The following is a 23239-nucleotide window of genomic DNA, read 5'->3' as shown; positions in this document are numbered from 1 at the left end:
CTCCTTCTGTCTGAGCTTATATAGTGCTCCAGTAATTTAATTCAGACCCACACTGAATGGGTCAGGCAACACCTCCATGAAATTATCCAACCAAAGGTCTTGTCCACAGCTGATTGACTCACATCTCCATGGAAACACCCAAAGGATTCCAAAATCTAATCAACACTAATATATCTGCCCACACAAGATTGCATCAAAGATAAAGGCGTTCTGGGGGACGTAATACATCGAACTGGCACAGAGCTGGAGGGAGCTCAGGGGCAGGTGACAAGGTTATTGATCTCAACTGCTCTTTGAACTGATTAGATAGCAAATAGAGGGTTTGTGTCCTGGGTGGATATAGTGAGTGTCGAGGTGGCATCTCAGAGACAAGGTAGTGCCCATGTGGCTGATGAAACCCAGAAGGAACAGAGAGCAACTACCTGGCTGACATAGCCCAGCTGGCTACTCATTTTGCCACTCCTCCACTCTTACTAGAAACACTGGGTGGTGCAGGATGCAGTGGCAGCAGTCACCATTCCCGGTTGGCGACAGACAATCTAACAGTCTAAGTGCCCCACAGCTGGGAACCCAGGCTCTCCGGCCCCAGAACTAGCCAAACTGCCTCTGTGTTACAGGTACTCTGCCAGGCTCTAGGGATAAAAAGATAAAACCAAAGAACAGTGTGTGTGGGGTTTTTTTTTTTAAATGTGATTTTATTGAAGAACAGTGTGTTTTGACAGAACTGTCTCAGAAAGATAGAAGGGGTATAGGGTTTATTTGTCCCAGATGACTGAGGAGAACTGGGGAGGGTAGAGCCAGAAGTAGAGTCCTCAGCCTCTCAGGAAAGTTATTTTCTCCACAGCACAGAGACCAGCATTTTTCCTTAGTGCTTTCAGTTCTGCATCTCCTCTCTCAGTTCCTGTGCCAGTTTGGATGTATTATGTCCCCCAAAACACCACTGTCTTTGATGCAGTCTTGTGGGGACAGATGTATTGGTGTTGATTAGGTTGGAACCTTGTGATTGAGTGTTTCCAAGGAGATGTGACCCACCCAACTGTGAGTGACACCTTTGATTAGGGTGTGACCTCTTGATTGAATGTTTCCATGGAGGTGTGGCTCCACCCATTCAATGTGGATCAAAATTATTGGATCACTGGAGTACTTTAAAAAGAGCCACACAGGCCCAGACGCTGCTGCAGCTAGAGAGGCATGTCCTGGGAGAAAGCCATTTTGAAACCAGGACTTTGGAGCAGATGCCAGCCACGTGCCTTCCCAGCTAACAGAGGTTTTCCAGACACCATTGGCCATCCTCCAGTGAAGGTACCCGATTGCTGATGTGTTACCTTGGACACTTTATGTCCTTAAGACTGTAACTGTGTAACCAAGTAAACCCCCCTTTATAAAAGCCAATCCATCTCTGGTGTTTTGCATTCCGGCAGTATTAGCAAACAGGAACAGTGCACCTTGAGTTCTCTCCCCCAAACATGTGTCCTCTCATCCATTTTGGGGATCTCAGGCATTTTACTGGAGAGGGGACGTCTGCATGTCTGCAAGTTCACCTCCCAGGGGTGAGCTTTGGCTCCCATGCTTGGTGCTACCCCCGTCTTTGGGTACCTTAAAATCCAGTTCTCTGCCATCACACTCCTAGTAGCTGACACAAATTGAACAACAGGGAAGGGGTCAAAAAAATAATAATAGTCTATTGATAGATTTTTTTCCCCCACAACATGGGTCTTATTTTCCTGCTTCCTTGTATACCTTGTAATTTTTTTTTTTATTTTTATCACATGCCACACATTATGAATTTTACCTTCTTGGATGCTGGATATATATTTTTAATTGAAAATTTTATTGATAAAATTGTAGATTCACATGCAGCTTTTTTCATGCTTTACATATGCTTTTTTATTATAGTTTAAACACATTTGATATTATTAGTCTTTCAAAATATCCTCTTTAGTGATCCTAAGAATTCCTCCGTATGAATGTCCTGAAATTTATCTAATTCAGCAAGAGAATGGAAGGATGATGGGAAGTGAGCCTTGTACACAGGAATAAAAGCAGAAGGCAGAGATCCAAGGGGACTTCCAGTAATTTCTGTGAGCATATCGGGAACATTTTACCATAATTCTTGTTTCCTTGTCTTTATTTCTCCCTTATTACATTTTAGAACCTTTTTAAAAAAATTTTATTCTAGTAAAATATACAACCCAAAATTTCCCCTTTTAACCACACTGAAATACACAATTCAGTGGCATTATATTCACAAGTTGTGCTACTATTACCACCAGACATTACTAAAACTTTTCCATCACTCCAAACAGAAATTCTGTTTGAATTAAGCATTATATCCCCATTCCCTACCCCTGCAAATGTGTACACTAGTTTCTGACAATGAATTTGCTTATTCTAATTATTTATCAGTGACATAATAAAATATTTGTCCTTTTGCGTCTGGCTTATTTCACTCAACATGATGTCTTCAAAGTTCATCCGTGTTGCCGCATGCATCAGGATTTTGTTCCTTTTTACAGCTGAATAACATCCCATCATACGTACATACCACATTTTGTTTATCCATTCATTGGTTGATGGACACCTGGGTTGCTTCCATCTTTTGGCAGTTGTGAATAATTCCTCTATGAATGTCAATGTGCAAATATGTGTTCAAGTCCCTACTTTCAGTTCTTCTGGGTATATACCTAGGAGCGGGACTGCTGGGTCATATGGTAATTCTTATTTAGCTTCCCAAGGAACTACCAAATTGTCTTCCACAGCGGCTGCACCATTTTACATTCCCACCAGCAATGACTGAGTGTTCCTCTTTCTCCAACACTTGTAATTTTGTTTTTTTTTTAATAGTAGCCATCTTAGTGGGTGTGAAATGATATCTCATTGTGGTTTTGGTTTGCATTTCCCTAATAGCTAAAAATGTTGAGCACATGCTTTTAGTCATTTGTACATCCTCTTTGGAGAAATGTCTATTCAAGTCTTTTGCCCATTTTGTAATTGGGTTGTCTGTCTTTTTATTGTTGAGTTGTAGGATTTCTTTGTATATTCTGGATATTAAACTCTTGGCAGATATATGATTTGCAGATATTTTCTCATATTGAGTAGGTTGTCTTTTCACTTTTGTGACAAAGTTCTTTGATGCAAAAAAAAAGTTTTTAATTTCAAAGAGGTCCCATTTATCTACTTTTTATTTTGTTGCTTTTGTTTTGAGTGTAAACACTAAGAAACCACCGCCTAACACAAGAACCTAAAGATGCTTCCCTACATTTTCATCTAGGAGTTTTACAGTCCTGGCTCTTAGGCCTTTGATCTATTTTGAGTTAATTTTTTACGTGGTGTGAGATAGGGGTCATCTTTCAATCCTTTACTTACCGATATCCAGTTCTCCCAGCACCCTTTGTTGAAAAGACTATTCTGTCCCAATTAAGTGGACTTGGCAGCCTTGTTAAAAATCAATAGGCTATAGGTATGAGAATATATTTCTTAACCTCAATTAGACTCCATTGGTTTATATTTTATCTTTGTGCCAGTACCATGCCATTTTTACTACTGTAGTAAGCTTTAAAATCAGGAAATATAAATCCTCCAACTTTGTTCTTTTTCAAGTTGTTTTTGGCTACCTGGGACTCCTTATTCTTACATATAAATTTGATAATTGGCTCTTCCATTCTTGCAAAGTAGGCTGTTGGGATTTTGGGTGGGGTTGGCAGATGGTCACCCTGTTCAGGTGCAGCACGCAGGCCCCAGGAGGCCTTGGGGGTGTTATTTTCATCTGCTTGATCCACCTTGTCTTGCTGTGACTCCCACTGTTCCTGCCTGAGAGGGCAGAAGGTGTTTCCCCAGGCCGGCCGGGGAGGGGAGCTCGGGCCTGCGGGGAGAAGAGACTGCCCGGTGGGGCGCTGGCTGTGGCAGGGCCCCCCCTCGGCACCCACCAGCCACTCCGTGTCTGTGGATGGCACGAGAGGGTCTCAGGTCAGTGGAGACACACAGTGCTCATCGTGGCAGAGCTTCTCGGCCTGGTGCCATCCAGCCACCCTGGTGCCTCGGGTGGGGGACAGAGTCTCCAGCCCAGTGAGACAGAGGCTTCCCAACTTGGCTGCTGCTCGTGGCAGCATCTGGTAATTTCTTTATTTCTGAAAATATTTTTAGGCCTTGCTCAGGACAGTTACTTAGAAACTATTTAATACTTTTCAGGCTTCCTTTTTAAGGATTTTTGGGGTGGGACCAGAGTAGCTGTCAGGGATGGTTTCCCCTTAGCACTGAGCTATGCCCGAGCCCTGTGAATTGGAGTCTGTCCGCTCTGGCCCGTGGGGACTCCCTGGCTCTGTGCTCCTTCCGGAGGGTTCTCTCCCCAACCAGTGCACATGCTCGCCAGTAGTCAGGTCAAGGCTTGGAAGGAACCTTCTGCAGATCTCCAGAGCGGTCTGCAGTGGTCTTGTGCAGTGCTCTGCCCCTAGCCCCCGCCTAGACCCCGGGTTCCGCCTGCCCCCCACCCACCCAGCCTGAGGCCTGCCAGCTCTTCAGCTTCAGCTCTTCAGGTAGAGGGCTGGGCGGTCACAGCGCATTTCCTCTCTTCCACGGGTCAGGGGCCTGCACTGCCCAGTGGCCCATGTCTGAAAAGCATCATTTCATACATTTCGTCAGGCTTCCAGGTGTTTCCCACAGAGGGAGGATCCAGTCCTCGTTACTCCATCTTGGCTGGAAGCACAAGTCCCCTCTACCCTTTGTATCTCTATCTTCTCTTTTTGTCTTTTTCTTCTGCTTTCTGGGAAATTTTCTCAAATTTGTTTCCACCTGATGGATTTGTTTGCAGCACCAGTCCTGCCCTATTTCTTGCCGTGGGCTCTATTATGATGGTTTTGTTTCCTTATCGCATCCACCTGCTTTTCATACTTCCATTTGGTTGCCTTTTTGTTTCTGCTGACTGAATTTTTCATTCTGAGTCAAAGGTTCCATTTACTGCATCCTCCTAAACGTGGATCTTTTCACTGCAATTTCTTTTTTCAATCCTACCCTTCATTTCCAGTCACATTCATCCTTCAAGACTCCTGGATATTATTTCTTCTTGTCTGCAGTATTATTTCACAGGCCCATCACTCAAAGCAAACTGTTCCGATCTGGCGATTGTCGGCCAATGAGGGTGGTTTGCTCACCTGTGTGACCTCGGCCGCCTCACCTGTGGCCGGGGCTGGCTGACGTGCCCAGCTCCTGGCAAAGCGCCTGCTCCCGCTGTGCTTGCACTGTCCTGCCTCTGCTCGTGACCGGCTCTCCAGACCAGCGTATGCTGGAAACGTCCGTGCACAGCACAGCTGCGGTCTCCATCCCTCTTTACCCGAGAGCACGCATTTCCCCATCACATGCCCATCCCACAAGTTAGCATGCCAGTTGTTTCCTGAAATTTCCAGGCTTGTTCAAGGCAGGCTGCTGGGGAGGAAGTGGGCAGTATTCTCCAGGACAGGCTCCTGGGCGAGTGGGAGCCCGTCCACTGCGCTGTGAGCAAAACCTGGGCCTCTGAGCTGGCGCAAAGATGGACAGGTAAAAAGCCATCACCTTTCTCAGAGAGACTCCAGTTTACAAAGAGGATTGATACTCTGTTCTTGGTGGTGTGGAGTTTTCATCTTTTCTTGTCTTCATGGGTAACCGACTCGAGAGTTGAGAGGCTTCAGTAGACTCACTTCTAACCTTATGCCACTCTGACTTGGCAGTCCAAAATAATTTTCTTAAGCGCCTGCTGCTACATTTACTCAACATTAAGCTATCATGTGGTAATAACCTACTCAGTTTCTGGAGACACACAATGGCTAAGACAAGCCTTCTAACGGCTTCTTGACTCCTGGGAGAGGCAGGGATACAGTGAGTAGCTGCAGCCCACAGCCCTGGCCCTTCTGAAATCCTGGTGGAGATGACGAGCGTGCCCCAGCAGGTGTCTGCGGCCGGGAGTAGCAGGCACGGCTTCACAGAGTGGCACCAACTGAAGAATCCTGACAGGAGCCCAGAGGGAAGACAGGCATCTCGGGAAGAGTGGCACCCATCCCAGGGCAGGGGAGCTGGCAGGGCTGAGGGGGGCAATGGGGAGATGTGGTGGCCAAAGTTACGTTTCAGAAACGCCCTCTTGCAGCAGGCTGGGAGGGCACCGGTTAGCTCGGGCCTTACCCAGAGGAGGGCAGGCCTCCCACACCCCCTTAGCCTTAGCCACGGCTGTGCTGCATCTAGCAACGGCACCATGGTCAGCAGGAGGAAGGCCCCAGGGGACCAGGGCCACGGAGGTGGGACCAACAGCGGTTCAAGACAGTCTTCCGAGCGGAGCATCATGCCCTGCGTGGGGTGAAGTGCTGCCAGGTCAGTAAGTCCTGACCCTGCGGTCACAGCATCCGAGGAGGGAACCACAGCGAGTGTGGGCGCCTGGCAGGCAGCCTGCGGGGAGGAAGCTCCTCTCCCCTCAGAACCGAACCAAAGGCCGAGGAGCCCATGGCAACGCCTGTGAATGTCTCCAGGTACAGGTGCCTCCCTGTCTCCGTCCCCGTGTGCGGTGGGGGTCCTTTCACAGACCCCCTCCAGCACCAGCAACTACTGGAGCACACATTTAGTCTTTTTCCAGCTGGCCCCAGCAAATTTACTGGAAGAACTCCGGCTCTTCCAGTGAATTTGACAATGAAAATAAATGGGCCCTAAGCTCAGTGTTTTTTGAAGGAGACTGTAATTCTTTACACAGCTCAAGGTCAACAAATAGACATTCTTAAAAATGCAAGGTCCCCAAATAACTTCCATCACTGGGTCTCCTCAAACCAGTTCTTTCAGTAAACCAATTTTGGCAACCTGTGGAAACCCAGGGCAACAATGCATGACTTTGATGATGATATGGATGTCTAAATCAATCCCTCCGAGCTGCTGGGAGTTTGCTTGCCGCAGGGAGGAATGAGGGATTATAGGTTTTCTAGTTCTTTGGCAAAGTAAGACATTATTTTATGAAGTCTACATATTAGCATTTTACTAGAGATATTTTATGAAAAAATAAACTTGTAGCAAACCTGAGTTTCCTTCCACACGTGAACATTTTAAAGTGGATACAGGTGGAAGCTATCCTGAGCTAAGACAGAAAATAGGGAAAGAGCTGACTTGTCGACTGGAATTAGTGGCTGACCTCTTCTTGTTGGAATTTTTACAGGAAAAAATAAACTGGATTTTGTATCAGCAAAAAAAAGCTGATGATAATGAATTTGTGATTCATTTTTAAAACCTCTTAGGGAGTATGGAGGTTCTGCTCAGCAAAGTTCAATCAGAAAGCACAATTAGTGCTGTGGGTTTTATAGGGGAAGAAACTGGAACAAAACTAATTTTAAACTGTGCCATTTGAATAACTTGTTTCAATAACTGAACAAGTTATTGGTGACCACCACTGCCCGGGAGTTTGCCTTCTGGGATTTTTTTAAAGCCCCAGAGCCTGGCAGAAGAGCTGTTTGATGTTTCTGTGGCCACAGGGATCCATGTAGGCCTGTAGCAGGAGGTGGGCTATGGGCCGGCCCTCTGCTGCCTCCTGTACCCCACAAGGTCTTTCCAGACACATCTGTGGGAATCAGATGGACAAGTCACTACCGGCCAAGGAAACATGCACCGGTGCCCCACGCTATTGAAACTGCCTAATACTAAGGCCCTTGTTCTTTCTAAAGACTATACTCCAAGATGCAGCTTTGTTCCTTATAGGAACAAAGTTTTAGCCACAGGAAGTAGTCTGAACCAGCTCTCTACAAAATTTTCAGATCCACTTTACACTGCAGCGCCTGCCCCTGGCAGGTCTGTAACCTGGTCTAATTTAGAGAGCTAGTGGATATCACACAAGCAGCCTTCTGAAGATTTCAGTCGTGGGACATTTACCATACACCAAGCCTGGGGCCAGCGCTCCATGTCGCTCAAATACAGCTGGTCAGAAACTAAGACGAGGGGCAAGGAAGAAGGAGAGGAACCCGGCCAGGAGAGGAGCGGCTGGACCCTGGAGATAAAACGTCGTCTTTGCTCCTTGGTAGGAATGCCACAAGGGTGTAACCGAGAAGTTAGGATTTAACAAACGGTTTTGACTACTGGATCATTATGTAGCTATTTCTTTTTACTTTCTAGAATATTAGAATAGCCAGAGGGAAATACCTGAAATCTCTGAACTGTACTCCAGCTAACTTGATCTCTGATAATGATCCTGTAACTATCTAGTCTTTATCTTGTGAGTGTTAAAACCTTGTGACAACCCTCACTTGTACCCCCTTGTTTTCCAACTTTAGATCACTACAGACAGCCCCTAATGTTTATTAATGAAGGGCCTTGGGCCAGCCCAGAACAAACCCACCCAATTCCAAAGCTATCTTGCTAGAGGGAGCTGCATCTAACCAAAATGGGCCCACCTGACATGCACAGTTTAAACTGTAACCTGTAAGTGACCTATGCCCCATTATAATACAAAAAACCACAACCACCAACATATTAAGGCCGCAGTTTTCTTACACACATTCTGTGACTTAGCACATAATCAATCTGCACATGCTCAATAATTAGATCACCTCTAACCTCATCATCTCCAGCCATTGTGCTCATTATTCTAAAACCTGCCCATCTAGCAGTTACTGCAGTTTGGGAAGACAGATTTTTAGGCTGCTAGGCCATCTGCTCTCCTGCTTTGTGCCTAGCAATAAACTCTTTCTCTCTCTGAAGCTCCAGTGTCTCAGGAATTGATCACTTGAGCCCCATCAGGCAGAGAACCCACAGCTTTCGACTGATATCAAAGGGGCAGTAACTTGCTGGAGGGATGTTTAAGGGAAGGTAAGAGAGATATGGGCCTTTTTCTTCTGAGAGTCCTATCCTGGAACTGTTTCCTTCCAAGTGTGCTTGGAAACCAAGCCGCTCACACGCCAAACTCTAAGGAGCCCAGGAGTCAGAAGAGCCTCCAAGCACAGCCCGGAACCAGGAAGGCAGGAACAAAGGGTGGGGATGGGGGATGTCAGGATGTCACAGCTGCCCAAGGGCTTCACTGCCCAGAGAGACTGCCCACCCTGTCAGTCTCTGGGGCTGGCTCGGTGAGCCAGGCTTGCGACCCCCACCCTGGCAGACTGGAAATTGTAAATGCTCACCCAGGCAGGTGGGGTGGGGGTGCTGTGGACGGGAGCCAGAAAGGCCACTGTGGCCCCAGGGTGGGAAGGAGGCTGAGAGCCTGGGAAATGCAGACCCCTCCCTAAACCGCAACAGCTGCTCCCCATGATGGAATCTGGGGGCTCCCAAAGAAGATAGGTTACCTGAAAATGCCATTTTCTGAACTATTACTTAATATCTGATTATCAAAGAACTATCCTATCATGCAAAGTTTGAGGTCAGAATTCACCACCAACATCATCCCTCCCACACTGGTCCGGAGGACTCCCCTGTCACGACAGGCAGTGGGGGCATTTCTTCCACTGAGGAGCTCTCATTAGAAAGCCTCCCAGCCTACATCCGTACCATCAGCAGTGCAGCGTGGGGCAGCCTGGACACTACCGGGGCTGTGATGTTACTTAGGTCTGGGCTTCGCAGCAAGTGGCGACTCCTACCCAAGCCACCGGGGTCAGGGCAGGACTGAGGAGGGGCACCTGCTGGTCCCTCACCCACCCAGCAAAAGGAAGACTCGCTGCTCACTGAGTGAGCTCCCCTGATCCTGGCAACAGTGCCAACCAGAAGTGCCTCACCCAGGCCCTGGGAGGTGGGGTTGCTGAGACAAGCCTGGACCAGCCTCCAGCCTGTCCCCTTCCTGCTCTGCGCACGCTGAGGTGTGGCCTACCAGCCGGGGACATCCTCAAGTCCAGTGGGCACAGTCGGGAAGCTCGGCTGTCAGTCCCCACCTGCTGAACCTCCACGACAGCTGGTTTCACCAGGTTATATCAACTAGCGAACATCCACCAAAGCAACAATCGCTAGATGTCAGATGGGGGGAAACCAGACATTTAAGGAGACTGTCAATAAACTGGAGTGTTAGGCAGGCAGCAAATGAAACCATACAAACATTTATTTTCCATTTGATTTCACTGGTTCAAATGTCTACACGTGGGAGTAAGTCCACTCGCCCCTCCTCAGGGTTCTGACTCTCGAGTGCGCCAGCCCGACCAGGTATGGCTCTATCCGATGTCGGGTCCTGGTCCTCCAGGGCCCAGGAGGCTCAGCCCTCGACAGTGCTGGAACCACAGCAAACACCAGAAAGCCACAGGTCCAGCTTCAGGCAGTGCCAGACACGGTGGGGCCGATCCTCGGGGCTCTCTCTCATGCCCCAGGATGCGAGGCAGCGGGGGTGTGGCTCGGGGTGACCAGCTCCCAGGTGTGGCCACTGGTCTGCAGGCCCCTCCGGCAGCAGGCCGCCATGCTCCCCTGCTGGCCTGGGGCACCGGCTGGCTTCCTTGGGCAGCATGCAAGCAAGGGCTCCCCGTGTTTTACCATTCAGGCTCCAAAACTTTCTTGCCACATCTGGACCTGAAAGTAAGAGCTCTGATTTTTAGAAGCTAGATTCTTGTTGCATTTGGAAAGAATGGATAATTTGTCTTTCATATTTTCTTTGTATTTCTTTTCAATAGTTGCTTGGACCAGCATCTTTCAGTCTGCTCTACACAATGAAAATACAAACTAAATGAGAATAGAAAAAAATAATTAAAGCATTAAATTGTACAAATTACAAGTCTGTTCCAAAATATACTTACATTAAATAAAATACGCATTTCAGTGAGAGAGATACAGTAAATGATTCTAAGCATTCTGGCAAGCTTCAGGGCATCTAGGTAGGGCCAACATTCCTGGAAGAAGCTAAGAGAATTTGCATCCGATCCCCATGTGTAGCGAGTTTCTTATGGCCGCTCTGCAGTTACATTGAACACATCATTAGCATCACTTGTCTGGGAAACTGACTTGCTTGGGAAAAGGGTAAGCAAGGTCTAGCCTCAATTCTGAGTTGACTAAAACTTTTCAAGAATGTCATCAACAGCCTATACAGTACAGTTTCAAAAAAGTAAACATGTCAAGGTAAGCAGACAACGCTCTAGAACCCAAAACACATTATCCGGCTGTATTTAAGTTGAATTCCCCTGCGCACATGGGCAGTCGGGCAGCGTTTCTTCCTGGGGACAATGCAGTACACTCCAGGGGTGGGAGGGACGTGGGGTCGGGCAGAGGAGGGTCAATCTTGTTGTTTTAAGTTAGAGAGACACATCTATAGCACGCAACCCGTGGTCCTGCAGTCTTTTCCTCGTATCATCTGGCATAACGTTTAATGTAGTCTTCAACTTTATTCCGGAAGTCCTCCTATGATCAGCAAGGAACCGGGGAGAGAAGGGAAGAGTGAGTTAGAGCGAGGGAATCGACACTTCAGGAACACGTCAGACCCACTAAAGCAAAGGGCTAACTGGGGAGCCTGCAGGGTCTGAGCGCCCCTCCCCCTTCCCCACCCCAACCCTGGGGCCTGCTGGGCGAGGGTCTGTGCGGTGGGAGGAGCACGGGGGCAGCGCACTGTCTCCCTCATCTGCAAGGGGAGAGCATGGCCCAGACAAGTGGGATCAAAGCCACATCACGAGTCAGGCCAGGACTCTCCCCACCTCAGCATGTCCCACATGCTGCTGCTCTCCGGAGACCCTGGGTTCCAGAGCCACCCTGCCAGATGGCTTCCCTGGCCTCACCGCCTGTCCCGAGGGTCCACTCCCCCAGCCCCAGCACAGCCCCAGCAGGGCAAGGGCTGCCCAGGAGGAAGCTGTGGAGCTCCCGTCTCCCACGGACAGCAGAAGGTGCCCTGGCGACACTGCCTCCTGTGAGAAAAGGAACCATCCGGGCTTCTCGAATCTGGGCCACCACCCGCCCTGAGGTCAGGAACAAAGTCCTCTGGGCTTGCAGGAATGAACACACAGCCCTTGGGGCTGGCGGGCCCTTAGAGCGCCTACCCTGGGTCCCCACCAGCAGCCCAGAGCTCCACCATAGAGACGGGGCGCCACATGGCCCGACCATCTGCTCTTAACCCCTCTTCTCCGAGGCCCCCCAGCCACACTGCCTCAGCCCATCAGGTAATGGGTGCCAGCCACGCAGCTCCACTGTGTGCGGGACACGCCACACCGTCTCCTCGCGTGTGCAGCCCTGCCAAAGGGGCCTGCCATCGTCTCTGTGCATTCCTCACATCTGGTGTGGGGCACAGGGCACAGCAGGTGCCTGAAGTCCGTGCCGGTGGCGGTGAACACAGCCTGAGGATGCCGACGTGGTGCCCTCCCGCACAGGGCCCAAGCCCGCACTGCCTCTCTCTGGCGGAGAAAGTCTGAAGGCAGACGCAGGCCTTCCTCCCCACCCATGGAGCTCAGCGACCCTCTCAAGGCTGGGGGTCCCCAGGTTCGAAGCCATGGGAGTGGTTCAGCTACTTGTTCACAGTCTTGGGGTGACAAAGTGGTGGGCTGCCGGCTGACTGCAAATCCCTCCACTCACTTAAGACCCACTCACAGGCTCTGACGCTGGCCCTTTGCCCTTGGCAACAAAAAGGGGTGTGGAGAAACCCCAACTTGCCTCCAGCAAAAACTTGATGAGATCGTTTCCTTGGTGCCCAGGAGCCAGAAAATCCCATCAGCTCACAAAGGGCCACCAAAGCAGCAAAGTGCACAGGATGTGAAATTCAGATGCTACAAACAGCAGCCGGGCCCTGCCTTCTGCCCTCGGGAGAGAAGAGGCTGCCTGCCACACGCCTCCTGCCCTGAGCAGCTCTGCCAGGATGAAGCCCGGGTCCAGGGCTCCGGAGGACACTCTGGCGTGAGCCGGCGGCTCTGCAGCCACCTGCCTGGGCTCAGCTCCTGGGCTCTGCCACCACTGGCTGGGCAACAGGCTAGGCTGACTCCTCAGTGGCCCCGCTTCTCAGCCAAGAGGGACATCACAGGACCCCCCAGGGAGGTATCCTGAGCCAGCATCCTATGGCACCTTCTAATGCCGCAGGCAATGGCAATGCAGCCTGGCACCTGTGTGGCCCGTCCAGGCTGCCGCTCCACCGCGTCACTGCTGCCCCCCCGCCCCCTTCCCTGAACCCCCATGTGTGGTCCCGCCTCAGGGCCTGCACACCAGGTGCTCACCTTCCAGAACAGGCTCCCAGTATCCACTAGGTCCACTCTCCACACAGGACCTCTCCAATCCCCTACGTAAAAACTGACACCAACGCTTGCCCCACAACACGTGTGTGCGCACGCGCATTTACCCTACCCTGCTAGAAAGTCTGCGCCATGGGGACGGGGGGGCTGTGTTCCCTGATCTCTCCGGCATTTAGCTCCACATTCTACTTGTGGAATGAAGAAAGGATCCTACAAGATAAACTACGTAGAAGGTTCAGTTTCTGTGCTCACGATCCAGCATGAGGGCGCTGGGAGCTGGGGCGCAGCGGAAGTCAGGTTGGAGTGTGACGGGGGAGGATGGGTCCATTTTACTGAGCCTTAAGTCTAGAAATCACAAAATGTCCCTTATTTTAAGAAACAAATTTCCAAGAAAAGTAAAAAGAAAAAATTTTACACAAGTCTTTCTCCGCCCGGGTGAAAGCACATTCCCTGTCGTTATCTGACAAGAGCTCTCATTCTCCAGGATTCAGAACCAGGGCCACCCCAGGCAGGCGAGGCCACCCCCAGGCACAGCCACCAGGCCCGCCGGGCAGGGCCAGGAGCAGCCTGAGCAGGCCTCCTCCTGAGGGCTGGAGAACGCGCCTGTCGGGAGCTCCTCGGCAGAGCACAGAACCCGCGGCTTCACCAAAGGCCACCAGGCCCCGTGAGGACAGCAGGAAAGCAGGTGTGTGCACCCTGAGCCGGGCCTTGCCTCGTGGGTGAACAGCCTTAGGTCAGGGGGGAAGCAGCCAGGGGCAGGGGCGGTGCTGCAGGTGACACTCCTGTAAGGCACGGTCCAAGTGAAGCAGTCAGTGAGGGGACACGAGACGAGATGGCAGGGGGCTGGGCGGGCACACAGGCCCCCTCTGGAGCAGCACGGAGAGTGGGTCTGACAGCTGAGGGCACAGTGAGGGCGCTGCCCACTGCTCGAGCCACCTCACGTGCAGGTGCTCCTCCTAAGGACCTCCAGCCTCCCGGCCTTTGGGCACAGAGCCGACGCCTCAGCAGGACGCCAGCCCCCAGCCAGCCTCCTCTGCCCACCCAGAGCCACCCGCCAAGCCCCAGCCATGCTGTGTGACTCGCTGTCACTGCTGCACCAGCACTTGTTCTCGGGGTCTGCACCTGTGCACAGGCCGGGGGGCTCTCTGCCCACTTCTGACAGGAGCCCGCACCCAGGCAGAACCCCTCCCCAGTGGCAGTTCCCTGAGCTCCCAGGCTTCTGCTCCTGGGCTTGCTGAGGTCAGACACGCCCATGTAAAGCCCACACGGTATCCAGCACACAGCAGGTCTTAAATAAAAAGAAGCAATTCCTCTTGAGGTTAGGACGGCTAGACCCCAGCGGATGGCTCTTAGAGCGCTACACTTTCGGAGCCTGTACAAGCCCATCTCACAGTGTGGCTCTGGGCTCCCCGACTACACCGTGCTCTACGCTTTGGCTGACGTGCTTAGACCAGGCCAGGCCCCGCCACCCCCAGACTCGAGATGCTGTGATGCTGCTGGCTGCACTCAGCATGAGGGGCCCGACTGAAGAGTCCTCTTCAGACCCCCTCACCCAGGCAACGCCTGCCCCCTGGAGGCCCTTCCTGCCTCCTTTACCACAGTCAGCACTGCAGATGCCCTGGCGCCCAGGCCACTCAAGCCTGGGGACATTCAAGAACCACACACATCAACTTTGGTTTTCTTGAATTTGCTCTTTACTTCCCAATAGTTCTGTGTTTTATTCCCAGGTAAATAGGCTCCTTAATCAGATGTCTTACTGGGAACACAGCAAGGTAGAAATGCAGGCTAATGGGGAAGGTCGTTAATCTGACAGAGGCCAGGCTGGTGTTTGCACAAGTGACAGGCCAAGGGTTAATGTCCCCAAGGTACAAAGACCTCCTAGAAATCAATATGGAAAAGTGCTCAGAACAGGAACAAGGGAGTCAGCGAAACAGAGCGAAACACAAGCAGCCAGCATCCACGTGCAGAGAAAGGCAGCCAGGCTCTCTGGCACTCAGACAGCAGAGTGGAACGAGGGGCAGCAAGCACCTCCCGCGCCGGGCTGGGGTAGGGACTGCTGCCGCCACGCAGACAAACGTTCCTGCACAGGCTCTTCAAATTAGCTTACACGTAATCTCTGACCCAGTAACCCAAGTTTGGGACTCTCTGTAGAAATAAAATTCAGGATGGGTGTCCAAGTGATACTATTGCATTACTGTTCACGGTTGAAAAACCTCCCATGGAAAAAACCTGAACACCCACCAAGAGAACGGTTACAGAAAGCTTGGTACAGCCACATCATAACCACTGTGTGACCCCTACCACGAGTTACGGCTAATGCCTTGACCTGGAGGAAGAAAACTTAAAAAACATAGAAAGTAATTGAAGAGTAACAGTAATAAGAACGAACCCATCCTTTGGGTTAAAATAGGACCCCAAACCAGATGTGTGGACAGGCATGGGGTCTGTGGAAGGTGTGGGAGGAGAAGTGTGGCATCAGGGGTGGGGGTGGCGGGTGCAGCGGTGCTAGTGGAAGTGACACTGCAGAATGACGAGAACCGGGCTTGGCTGTTCTTTGCCCCCGGGGAGGGAACCTCTACCTCTCCGGAACTTCCCTTGACAGCAGGGTTTCTGGTTAGTCTCGGGGGGCCCAGCTGACGGGAAGAGGCCAGGAGGGGAGGGGGCTGCAGAGTGAGTTCAACCACATGGGCTGATGCCACTGGCCACGTCTATACAACCGAGCCCCACATGAACCTGGGAGCCTGAAGCCCCGGGAGCCTCCAGGACCGACAGGACGCAGTGACGAGCTCTGCCTCCACATGGAGGACACAGAAGCTTGCATGGAGACCCTTCTTCTGGCTTCTCCTCACTTACATCCTTTTTCTGTAATAAAGCCACAGTAGTAGTTGCAGAGCCTTCAGTGTGTTCTGTGAGTCGATGTACCAGGAACCCCTGAATTTGTAGCCAGCTGTTCAGAAGTGCAGGTGGCCTGGGTCCCCCAAATGACAACAGATGCCAGCTGGGTGGTTTTGTAGGGGACTCCAGGTGGTTAGAGTCAGAACTGAACTGCTGCAGTATTTGCAGCTGGTGTCCAAAGTTGCAGAAGTTTTTGCAAAGATCTTTCTTTATATGCTTCCACAGTGCCATAAAGTAACAGTGATAGTTGCCTTATTCATATTAAATCCAACCGGAAAACTATACCTAATTAGTAACACTCAGGTAAATCTACTCTGTGACTGCTCACATTTATTACAGGTAATTTGTAAACTGTTTAAATTCCAGTCCTGCATCCCAGCATTTGTGATTTCTTCCTCATCCAATCCTGAGAAAGTAACAATCTTTTTACCAAATGCATCAGCCTAGAATGAGTCTGCTACCAACTCACCTTGTCCCGCAAATGATGTTCTGCAGCTTCAATATTCAGTGGATCATCAAAATTCAAAAGGTCCTTAAAAAAGAGAGAAATTCAAAGTTAACAATGGAAAGAATCCGTTTTTCTGAGTCATAAATCTTCATTTTATGAGGCATGCAACAGAAATCTAATTAGCAAATGGTAGAAACACCTGGAGAACTGGGAAATCCCACCAGGAACAAGAGGTTTTTGGATGCCAGAGAACCACTGTGTGGGTTTTTTTTAATGATGATTTAATGCTGACTGAATGAAGTCAGGGCCACATTCATATGTAATTATCAAAGGTTTGGTGAAAATGGAGGAGTCACAATTTCTCAAGCTATTGTTGATAACTGGAGAATGAAACCACCCTCATTATTGGCATTTCCAAATAAAACTCTCATTCTTTCTTCATAAAAAATCCATTTTCCTATCTTACTTTATTTTGTGGCTAACAACCCTGCCTTTGTAAGTGGTGCCACAGCAGCCCCTTTGTGCCCCGTGGAGCCGACGTCTGCGTCCCAGTGGAGTGCAGTCGGCACACCCTGGGACGCTGGGAAATACAGCAAAGATCATCACAAGTCTCTACAATTGTTTAGTTATAATATAAAGTTGGACTCAAGTTGGCAAAAATGTCAAGTACACATTATCTGAGGTACCCAGTGAAGTATAAAGATGCCAGTCATGCAAAATCTCTTATCTTCTTTACCATGTATTTGACCTACAATGGATATATTGGTTGGAGGAATCATCACAGTCTTAATTTATAATTTTGATTGCCTCTTCAAAATTTAGGAGGTTTGGGGTGGTTAGGGAGGTGGGCTCTCCAGCTCCAGTTGCCCTCAAATAGCTGTAGAGCAGGTTGTCAACGGAAACAATTTCACGGACTACAGAACCTGTGGAAGAACTGATGGTTCCGGAAAGGACCTGTTTGGTTGCTGATGGAAACGGGGTCCTGAGCAGACCCTGTCCCTTTTGGCCTCTTCACCCAAAGCTGAACATGGAGAGTAGCAGCACTGCCACCACACATAACCACGAGGCGCTCGGCCTTCGAGGCTCTACTTCACCAAAGAGGCCAATGGCAGGACTGTGACAAAACCACCTATGCAGCAGACAACTGTCTGGATGGCTGGAGCCTGGGTCTCATCAGGTATTGGCCTCCCACAGGGATTAAGGAAGACCCTGACAGGCCTGAGAAGAGTTTGGGGTGAGGGTGGGGGGTCTGCTTGTTACAGGAGCTCACCAGGGAGCATCAAGTGACAAGTCCCTATTTGGCAAAAGGCAGGCAGGGGTGTGTGGCTCAGCTGTGAGGCTGTGCTCTCTGCTGTCTCCCAGGGTGGTGCCCTAAATGTTGGGGTGAGGAAATGCAGAGATGACCACCCCAGGTGGCCACGCGTGTGTCTGGAGCAGGAGTGTCTACTGTCTCCACATTCAGTGACGTCCCACATGGATACAGGCCTTGAGGGGGTCTGGATGCCGGATCCTAGGAAGTTGCCCGAGACAGCCGGACGGTCCAAGGTGGGCTTATTCATTCTCATAGGGGAATCTTAGATTTTTCTACATGTAGCAAAACAATGTTATTTTTTTTCAAAGACAGAGGACTTGTTTCTTTCCTTTACGGTTTTTATGAAACAAAAAGTAGAAACTCAAAGGAACAAACAGCATTATGTAAAAGTGCAAATGATAGCATGCAGCTGCTCCCCCTTCAGCCACTGCCTGAGATCTGCTTTCGTTCTGAGAATAGCAGACTTCAGCAGCTCATCGCTGAAAGTAAGACAGCACTCCAGGGCTGTGGTCAGCAAAAGCCTTAGGTGACCATGTGATGACGCACCCAAACCAGGATACCTGAGAGCAAAGGGGCTGCTGATCAGGCAGGTGGCAGGACCCTAGGGACAGACAGAGGCCAGGCCACTCCATGCAAAGGAGGTGAAGGTGGACCATCGGGCCCGGGGACCCCAGAAGGCAGAGAGCCAGGCCAGCAGGCTCCAGTGGGCCATTCTTGATTTTCACACCAAGACGGCTCCACTCCCACCCCACACCCCACAGCCCCCAACTGCTCCCCAACACCCTCTTCAGCTCCCATCTGAGTGCTCTACTTCTGACTCATAAACGAGCAGCAGCAAGAGAGAGAAGTATGTGCAAGGGGTTGTTTTTCACTTAACCCCCTTGTGCTATCTTTGATGTTTAAAACCAGCAGTCAGGGGAATTGAGAAAAACTTGGAATTCTGATCAAAATACTTACAGTAAATAAAGAGTTTAATCCCCAAACCACATCCTGAAATGAATAAGAAAACAGAAAACAAGTTTCAGGCGCCTGTGCACTTAAAGCATTTTAAATCCATGACTAAGAAATATATAATACACATCAAAACTCATCTTCAGCGTGCTTTGTTTTTCTCAAGACAGAAATTTAAAATCACCCACTTCAAATACAACAACAAACTCTGGGAAGTTCAAAGAGATGACTAATGACAAGTAGTGACTATGCAATCAAAGAGAACATAAATGCCCCCCCCCCAAGTGAGACGAGGACCCACCAGCCCCGCACCGTGCCCCAAGAACCCACAAGCCACCGTCGGCATGCTGCAGCTTCATCTTAAACCAGCTGTTTACCTGTCATCGTCTGATATGGTTCAGACTTCTGAAGTCATCTTTAAAACAAAATCTGTTCTTTTCGGCATCTACTATCTCTTGGGGATAACAGGCTAATTACTCATTAGCCCACTGGGCCGTCTTAATAATTTTACTATAAAGTTACTTCAAGAATCAGGGAGACTAACATTTTCAAGGATCAGAGACTTCCATTAAAATAAGATTAAACACCATTTTGTTCTTATCTGAACTAACATGATTTGTGATGCAAGCACAAATTCTTTCTTGGTCTCCTCTTAATCAGTTTAAGAGTCTTGCCTTTTTTAGAACTGTTCTCACATTCTTGTGTCACACGCTCTGCTATTTGGCAATTGTAAATGCCCTTTTCTGCTTCTTCTCATTTATCCAGCAGCCCATCACCATCCATCCATCCATCCACCCACCTACCCACCCACTCATCCATCCACCACCCACCCACCTATCCATCCATCCATCCAATCACCCACCTACCCATCCGTCCATCCACCCATCCATCCATCCATCTATCCATCCAAGCCTCCCTGACCTCTCGTTGTGAGCAGGGTTCAGAGCTGGTGTTGGCGGTGATGATGGGCCCTCAATCTGGTGGAGGGGGACAGACGGGTGTGTGTCAGCAGGTGAAAGGTCATCATTTGAAGTGTGTTGCCAAAGAGGACCCTCCCCCAATGAAGTGGGGACAGCCATGTGGGTGGGGGCTAGGAGGGCGAGTGGGATCCAACCAGATAGAGGGCACCACATGCACAGAGCTGAGTCCTGAAAGGGGGGCAAAAGCAGGGTGCAGCAAGGGGCTCCAAGGAGACGCACGGGCCACATTGTCAGGGGCCAGGCCACACTTGGGAACCATAGGACAACTGCACACCGGTCTTCAGTGTCCACTGAGTGTGCAACTGTGTCAAAAACCCCTTTTCTGTGCTGGTCCCCTTAGTGCCTCCTCGGTGCTACCCAGCACCTGATGGTCCTGTCTGGCCTCGGGGAGAGGTCCATACACCATAATTTGTGGTTGTGTCCCCAGAACTGAGCAACCACAAGGGCCACGAGCCCACCCTTCGCTGGCAGCGGCTCACCGGGTGGTGTTAGGATGGCAGACCTGGCCCCTGCTCAGTGCGGGCACCTGCAGGGCTGCAGCATGATTTGGTGCCACCTGTCTGGGCCTCGGTTTCCTCCTGCAGCACTGATGCTGTGACGGCCTCCTTTCCCTGCCAAGAGGTGGGAAGCAGGAACAAGGCCGGCCTCTGAGAAGAGCTAGTCACGTCAGCATGTGCTGGAGAAGGTTAGTTTTCTGCAGAAGTCATTTCAAAAGGCAGACCCAGGGTTACCCTGCAATGGCTCAGAGGGAAAGAAGCCCAGGCCACACGTATGGGGCAGAGCCCAAGGCCCATCCAGTCCCACTGAGGCATAGCTGCGGTCCCCGAGGGACGATCCATGCCAGTGTCTCCGTTACTAGCCATCATTAGCTTTTGTGCAGCTGACAGATACAGAGACTTACAGGTGGTTTTAATTAAAACAACGTTCATAATTGACGCATGACTGAGCCCAATTTCCCATCTGTGGAAAACCGTGATTCCTAAAAAAGGAAGAAGGAGCAGGTGCAGTGGGCCTGGACAGTCCTTTGAGACTGACCTGCAAGACTGTCCACCCCAGAGACAGAGGCCACGGTCACTGGGAAAGAGGGCCTGGGTCCTCTTTATGCCAAGGTACTATCAGCAATCCCATTTTACAGACGAGGAAACTGAGGCACAGAGAGGCAGCCTAAGTTACTAATCCAACGTCACACTGCAAGTATCAGAGCCCCAGAGTCCGTGTCCCTCACACAACACTGTCCGCCTCCCTGAGCCTATGGCCTTCCCTCCCAGCACGCAACACGAGCTCACAGAGTACAAGGAGAGAACACCTGAGGTCCCTGTTCCTCATCTTGTCAGGTTGCCAGAGTGACGCAAAAGAATTCAGGTTAACATGGCTGAGCCCGACAGGAAGGCCTCCCGCCTCGGGTCTGACCTCCTGGTCCGTCCCCGAGACCCCTCTGGGGCCGGCTGTGGGAGAGTCAGGCCCTGGGCTTTGGTGCTCAGGGGCTCTGTCCTTGGGGGGCTGGCTTTGCTGAGGGGCCCTTCCCCGCACTTAGAGAACTGTTGATACTAGACTTCAATCACAGCAATCTGAACAGGAGCAAAACTGCCTATGTGAAAAGGAATCATCATTTCCTCTGGACAATAAAGGGTCTTTCTGATCAACAACCTAAATTTAGAATCAACATTTATTACCCACTTGGACAAGACTGAACAGAATAAAGGTAGTGAGTTTATTGAAGAGGTGAAGACACAGACTCTACAACAAAATGCAAAATTCATTGGCAGTGTGAGCTCTGTGGGAGTGAGGCTGCGGGCCTCCACCAGGACCTGGCACCAGGAGAGAAGCAGCCTGCAGTCATATGTGAATGCCATAGTCCACGCCACGTGATGTCCCAGAGGCTAGACAATTTCAAGGAACGAACGGGCTCCACTCAGGAAAGACACCTCAAAATCACTCTACTTTATCGATTTTTAAATAACTCAAGAAGTGAGTAAAATTGCTGTTAAACTATAAATCTGACCCAAAGAAACTTCATCAACTACCAACTTCATCAACTACCAACAAAGAAAAATGTGAGCTCTGCAAGGGCAGAGAACGCAACCGTGCCCAGCATGGTCTCCCCGGACCCGATCCAGGGCCTGCAGATGCCACTCCCTCCACAGGTGTCTGTGAAACACACGAATGTGGCTACAAAAGAGGGCAAAACCTGAAGTCGGGAAAAGCAGCCCATCTAGGCCTCTGGGAGCCAGGCAGGTCAGAAAATGGGGCAGGGGGCAACGAGACGGGGAGTCTGCAATGGGGCAGGGGGCAACAGGATGGGGAGTCTGCAATCGGGCAGGGGGCAACGGGATGGGAGGGCTGTGATGAGGCAAGGGGCAACGGGACGGGGAGTCTGCAATGGGGCAGGGGGCTACGGGAGAGGGAGTCTGCAATGGGGCAGGGGGCAACAGGATGGGAGGGCTGTGATAGGGCAGGGGGCAACGGGACGGGGAGTCTGCAATGGGGCAGGGGGGCAACGGGATGGGAGGGCTGTGATGGGGCAGGGGGCAACGGGATGGGAGGGCTGTGATGAGGCAAGGGGCAACGGGACGGGGAGTCTGCAATGGGGCAGGGGGCAACGGGATGGGAGGGCTGTGATGGGGCAGGGGGCTACGGGAGAGGGAGTCTGCGATGGGGCAGGGGGCAACGGGATGGGAGGGCTGTGATGGGGCAGGGGGCAACGGGATGGGGAGTCTGCGATGGGGCAGGGGGCAACGGGATGGGAGGGCTGTGATGGGGCAGGGGGCAACGGGACGGGGAGTCTGCGATGGGGCAGGGGGCAACGGGATGGGAGGGCTGTGATGAGGCAGGGGGCAACGGGACGCGGAGTCTGCAATGGGGCAGGGGGCAACGGGATGGGGAGTCTGCAATGGGGCAGGGGGGCAACGGGATGGGAGGGCTGTGATGGGGCAGGGGGCAACGGGACGGGGAGTCTGCAATCGGGCAGGGGGCAATGGGATGGGAGGGCTGTGATGAGGCAGGGGGCAACGGGACGCGGAGTCTGCAATGGGGCAGGGGGCTACAGGACGGGGAGTCTGCAATGCGGCAGGGGGCAACGGGATGGGGAGTCTGCAATGGGGCAGGGGGCAACGGGATGGGAGGGCTGTGATGGGGCAGGGGGCAACGGGACGGGGAGTCTGCAATGGGGCAGGGGGCAACGGGATGGGAGGGCTGTGATGGGGCAGGGGGCAACGGGACGGGGAGTCTGCAATCGGGCAGGGGGCAACGGGATGGGAGGGCTGTGATGGGGCAGGGGGCAACGGGACGGGGAGTCTGCAATCGGGCAGGGGGCAACGGGATGGGAGGGCTGTGATGGGGCAGGGGGCAACGGGACGGGGAGTCTGCAATCGGGCAGGGGGCAACGGGATGGGAGGGCTGTGATGGGGCAGGGGGCAACGGGACGGGGAGTCTGCAATCGGGCAGGGGGCAACGGGATGGGAGGGCTGTGATGGGGCAGGGGGCAACGGGACGGGGAGTCTGCAATCGGGCAGGGGGCAACGGGATGGGAGGGCTGTGATGGGGCAGGGGGCAACGG

General features: G+C 51.4%; 1 protein-coding gene across 4 annotated transcripts in view; it reads right to left on the bottom strand.

The window, feature by feature from the left end:
- Positions 1 to 9989: 9989 nt before the first annotated feature.
- UBE2F (ubiquitin conjugating enzyme E2 F (putative)) overlaps positions 9990 to 23239 on the bottom strand; it is a 55054-nt gene continuing 41804 nt past the window's right edge. For 2 of the 4 annotated variants that reach the window (XM_037849792.1, XM_037849793.1), the window contains exons 8-10: positions 18710 to 18742; positions 16462 to 16524; positions 9990 to 11292 (exon numbers count right to left, since the gene is read on the bottom strand). In XM_037849792.1, coding sequence (XP_037705720.1) covers positions 11242 to 11292; positions 16462 to 16524; positions 18710 to 18742 — 147 coding nt within the window. In that variant the 3' untranslated portion in view covers positions 9990 to 11241. The other 2 variants (XR_005218820.1, XM_037849794.1) reach the window with 2 other exon arrangements.

Source organism: Choloepus didactylus, chromosome 9, assembly GCF_015220235.1.
Source record: "Choloepus didactylus isolate mChoDid1 chromosome 9, mChoDid1.pri, whole genome shotgun sequence".
NCBI lineage: Eukaryota > Metazoa > Chordata > Mammalia > Pilosa > Megalonychidae > Choloepus > Choloepus didactylus.
The sequence above is the reverse complement of the archived record's forward strand: the minus strand, read 5'-3'. Positions and strand labels throughout refer to the sequence as shown.